At 29.1% G+C, this 3837-nt stretch overlaps 1 protein-coding gene across 1 annotated transcript; it reads left to right on the forward strand.

Moving 5' to 3' along the window:
- The first annotated feature begins 246 nt into the window (after nucleotides 1-246).
- Nucleotides 247-1515, forward strand: LOC124916330 (stemmadenine O-acetyltransferase-like). The gene has a single exon (XM_047457053.1). The coding sequence runs from the start codon at nucleotides 247-249 to the stop codon at nucleotides 1513-1515; it is 1269 nt and encodes a 422-aa protein (XP_047313009.1).
- Nucleotides 1516-3837: the final 2322 nt, after the last annotated feature.

Raw genomic sequence — 3837 nt, forward strand, 5'->3', positions numbered from 1 at the left:
AAAAAATTAATAAGTAATTTAACATTATTTTATTTATAAAAAAAACATTAAAAAAAATCCAAACTTAGATACGTGCGTTTAACATGTGTAGTTTAATATTTTTGACTTTTTAAACCAACAAAAAAATAAGAGATTTAAATTGTCACGCAAACCGCTAATATTTTTAAAATTTTGAAAGAGACCCACAGCACAATCAAATAATATAAGTAATTGTCAATATTTGCATAGTTTTCTGCAGATAAATCAATGGCAGAGTTGAAGATCAAAGTTTTATCAAATGAGTTTGTGAGACCATCATCTCCCACCAATTATCCTTTCAAAAAATATCACCTCTCCCTGTTGGATCAATCTATTCCCCGTTTCTTCATCCCCTCAATTCTCTATTACCAAGCCACTTCCACCACCACCACCACACAACATGAACTGATCTCTTCCCGCCTTAGAGAATCACTCTCCCAAACCTTGACCAAGTTCTACCCTTTCGCAGGGCGGCTCAATAGAGCCGACAACTCCATAGACTGCAACGACATGGGCGTTCGATATTTAGAGGCAAAAGTCGATTCCAATATCTCCGAGGTGATCGAGTGCCATGAAGCACGAATGGTTGATCCACTCATACCCAACTCCATGGGAAATGATGAAGAAGAAGATGAGATTTTCGCAATTCAAGTTAACTACTTCAACTGCGGAGGCATTGCAATTGGCACTTACATCCCACATCAGATTGCAGACGGGGTCTCTTTTTTCACATTCATAAAGTCGTGGGCTGCAATATCTTGCCAACATGATATTAACATCATTAATACCCTGAAGCCGAGCTTCGTATCATCATCCCTCTTCCCGCCAAAGGAGAACCATGACTACAATCCACTATCCGAAGACTGGAAAGAGACCCTAGTCACGAGGAGGTTTGTTTTTGACGCAAGTCATATAACTTCAATCAGAGAAAAGGCGAGAATTGATCATGATTATCTCATTCCCACCCGAGTGGAAGCAGTATCGGCTTTCATATGGAAGTATGCTACGGTTGATAAGCCCGGTAAACAATACATCGCAACTCACAATGTGAATCTAAGGAGCCGAATGGTGCCTCCATTGTCGGAGCATGCTATAGGGAATCTCTTTGGGGTGGCATATGCATATTGCAGCTATGAAGACTCAAATGATTTAGCAGTGATGGGAAGGAAGGTGAGGGAAGGAATTCGGAGAATTGACGACGAGTACATAAGGCGGATTCGAGGGGACGAGGGGTATGAGGTGATGATTGATAATTGGATGAAGATGGGGGAACTAGTGACAAGCGAGGAAGCAAATTTCTTCAGATTCAGCAGTTGGTGCAGGTTTCCAATTTATGATGTTGATTTTGGCATGGGGAAACCTGTTTGGGCGAGCATAGGGAGCTTGAACATCAAGAACTCCGCTTTTCTAATGGATTCCAAATGCGGAAATGGAGTAGACGCCTGGGTTACTATGAATCAACAAGATATGGCTCGCCTTTCAGCTTGCTTTTGTTAGAGGCTAATTATAAACGAATTTGTAATCGATGGTGGGGTGCAGTTAATTAATTAAGATTGTATTTATATTATGTTGAAGATTTTAAGAATGAAAGGGCCTATATGCTATCTATATCTATCTATCTTTAAAATGTTGGATCAGTAAGTTGTGTTGTAATACAATAATATTGTTTGTTTAATAAGATGTGAGTTTTACCTTCAATGTTTAAAGTTTAAGCACATGCATTATTAATTTTGCTTCCCGAAGTACTATGGATGTAAAAACTTTAAACAGAACTAATTAATCTTATTTAGAATTCCAATATTGTTAAAGCTAATTTTTTTATGTTTTTTTTTTTTGTGTTAAGTATTTTGTTTTAAGGTTTCATTATTGATTTTATAATTTTTTTTATGTTTTTTTTTTGTGTTAAGTATTTTGTTTTAAGGTTTCATTATTGATTTTCAAATGATTAATCTATATTGTTTTGGTGGCACATTAAAAACTCTTTTTTTTATTTAGTTTTGGGAAAAATGACATAGATTAAATATATATATATATATATATCGTAATCATATCAGATGCAGAATTACCGTCTGAGACCCAGAATTTTAGGGTGTGAATATTCATCTCTTATTGCGGTTAAATGTTAAATTAGAAGAATGGATTATTGTTTAATTTATAATATCATATTAAATGATTCATTATAATAATAAAAAATTGTTATAAAATTGATCAAATGTGACAATTTAATTATGTATTTTTTTGGTATGAATTTGATATTTATACAAACTCTTAAATATTAATTATTATTTTATAATAAATAATACTTTTAGTTAATGATTTATTTTAAAATAATAAAATATTATAAAATTATGACCTGATTTAATTTTAATTTTAATAAAAATAATAGTTTTAATATATATAATTTATAAAATTCTATTTATAATATATTTAATTTAAAATAACTACTTACATATTTACTAAATAAATAAAATTAAAATAAATAATGATAATATAGAATAAAATATTTTGAAATAATAATTTTCATGTATTTTCAATAAGTAACAATTTTAATATATATATATATATATATAATTTTATTTAGAATACATTGTTATTTAGAATAGTTATTGAATCATCTATTTAAATTTATAAAATAAATATTTGAAATTTATAATAGAAAAACAAAATAATTATTTTATTTTAATTATAATATGAAATTAAAATTGATTTATTTTTAATATTAAAATTATTTTAAAATATTTGATTTGTAAGTGTAAATAAGTCAATAAAAAATATTAAGTTTAAATATTAAATATATATTATAAAAAATAATTATTTTAAGCTAGAGTAAAAGCAATCAAAGAAATATAAGTAGATTATAAATTGTATCATCTGAATTTGTTGGCTCTTTAAATTCTAAATCTATTTTAAATCCTGAATTAGATTTAGAAAATACTTTTAAAATGATTAAACACATTTTAGAGATTTAGAAAATATTTTAAATAAATTAAAAATTAAATTTTTATATTATAAATTAAAAAATATTTGTGCATAGTATATTTTAGAGATTCTATTTTTATTTGAGACTTATTACATTGGGAAAATAGTTTTCACGCTTAATCTTCTATCTCCAATCATGGTATTTTAAAATTTTAACAAACTTTTAAATTTTATTATTTTACATTTTTATTTTTAAATTATTTAAATCTAATTATTGATTCATACATACATGATAACATGTACTTATGATTGAACTTAATTTGATTATTAATTACCTTTTGTTTTTATTCTTCTAATAAATCAGTCTGTCAAAGGGTTGTTTTTATTTTTAGTTGTCGTTTTTTCTCTTATTTCTCCTATCCATTTTTTTTTCTCTTCCTCTTTTGGTGAATCTTAAGGACTTTGGAGTTTTATTCAGCTAGAGGCTTTAATGTCCGTTCAAATCTCCCACCGACCGAGGAAGATGAGTTTAAGGACCATTATCATTTCATCCAAATCCACAAAATATGAAATTCCATTATCCTTAAAAAAAAAAAAAATTAAAATTTAATCTTTTGTGGATTTAGATGAAACGATAATGGTCCTTAAACTCATCTTCGAGCTAGACATAGACATCAGAAAGAGAAAGAGAAAGATAAGGTTAGGGTTTGTGTGGAGGTGGCTTTGACCCTTCTATCTGCGTGTGCAAGTCCTTAAACTATTTTCCTTAGTTTAAAGAGGTCCCTAACCTTTTTTTATTTATTTAATATATATCTCAGGCCTCCTCTGGACCTTTTTGGCTTTGGGCCTTGCCTTGGCATTGGGCCTCGTGTCGTGTGCCTCCTAGTTTGGCCTTCACGG

Source organism: Impatiens glandulifera, chromosome 9 (genome assembly GCF_907164915.1).
Source record: "Impatiens glandulifera chromosome 9, dImpGla2.1, whole genome shotgun sequence".
NCBI lineage: Eukaryota > Viridiplantae > Streptophyta > Magnoliopsida > Ericales > Balsaminaceae > Impatiens > Impatiens glandulifera.

Coding starts and splice junctions, on each gene's coding strand:
- LOC124916330 (XM_047457053.1), top strand. CDS start 247: ATGGCAGAGTTGAAGATCAAAGTTTTATCAAATGAGTTTGTGAGACCA.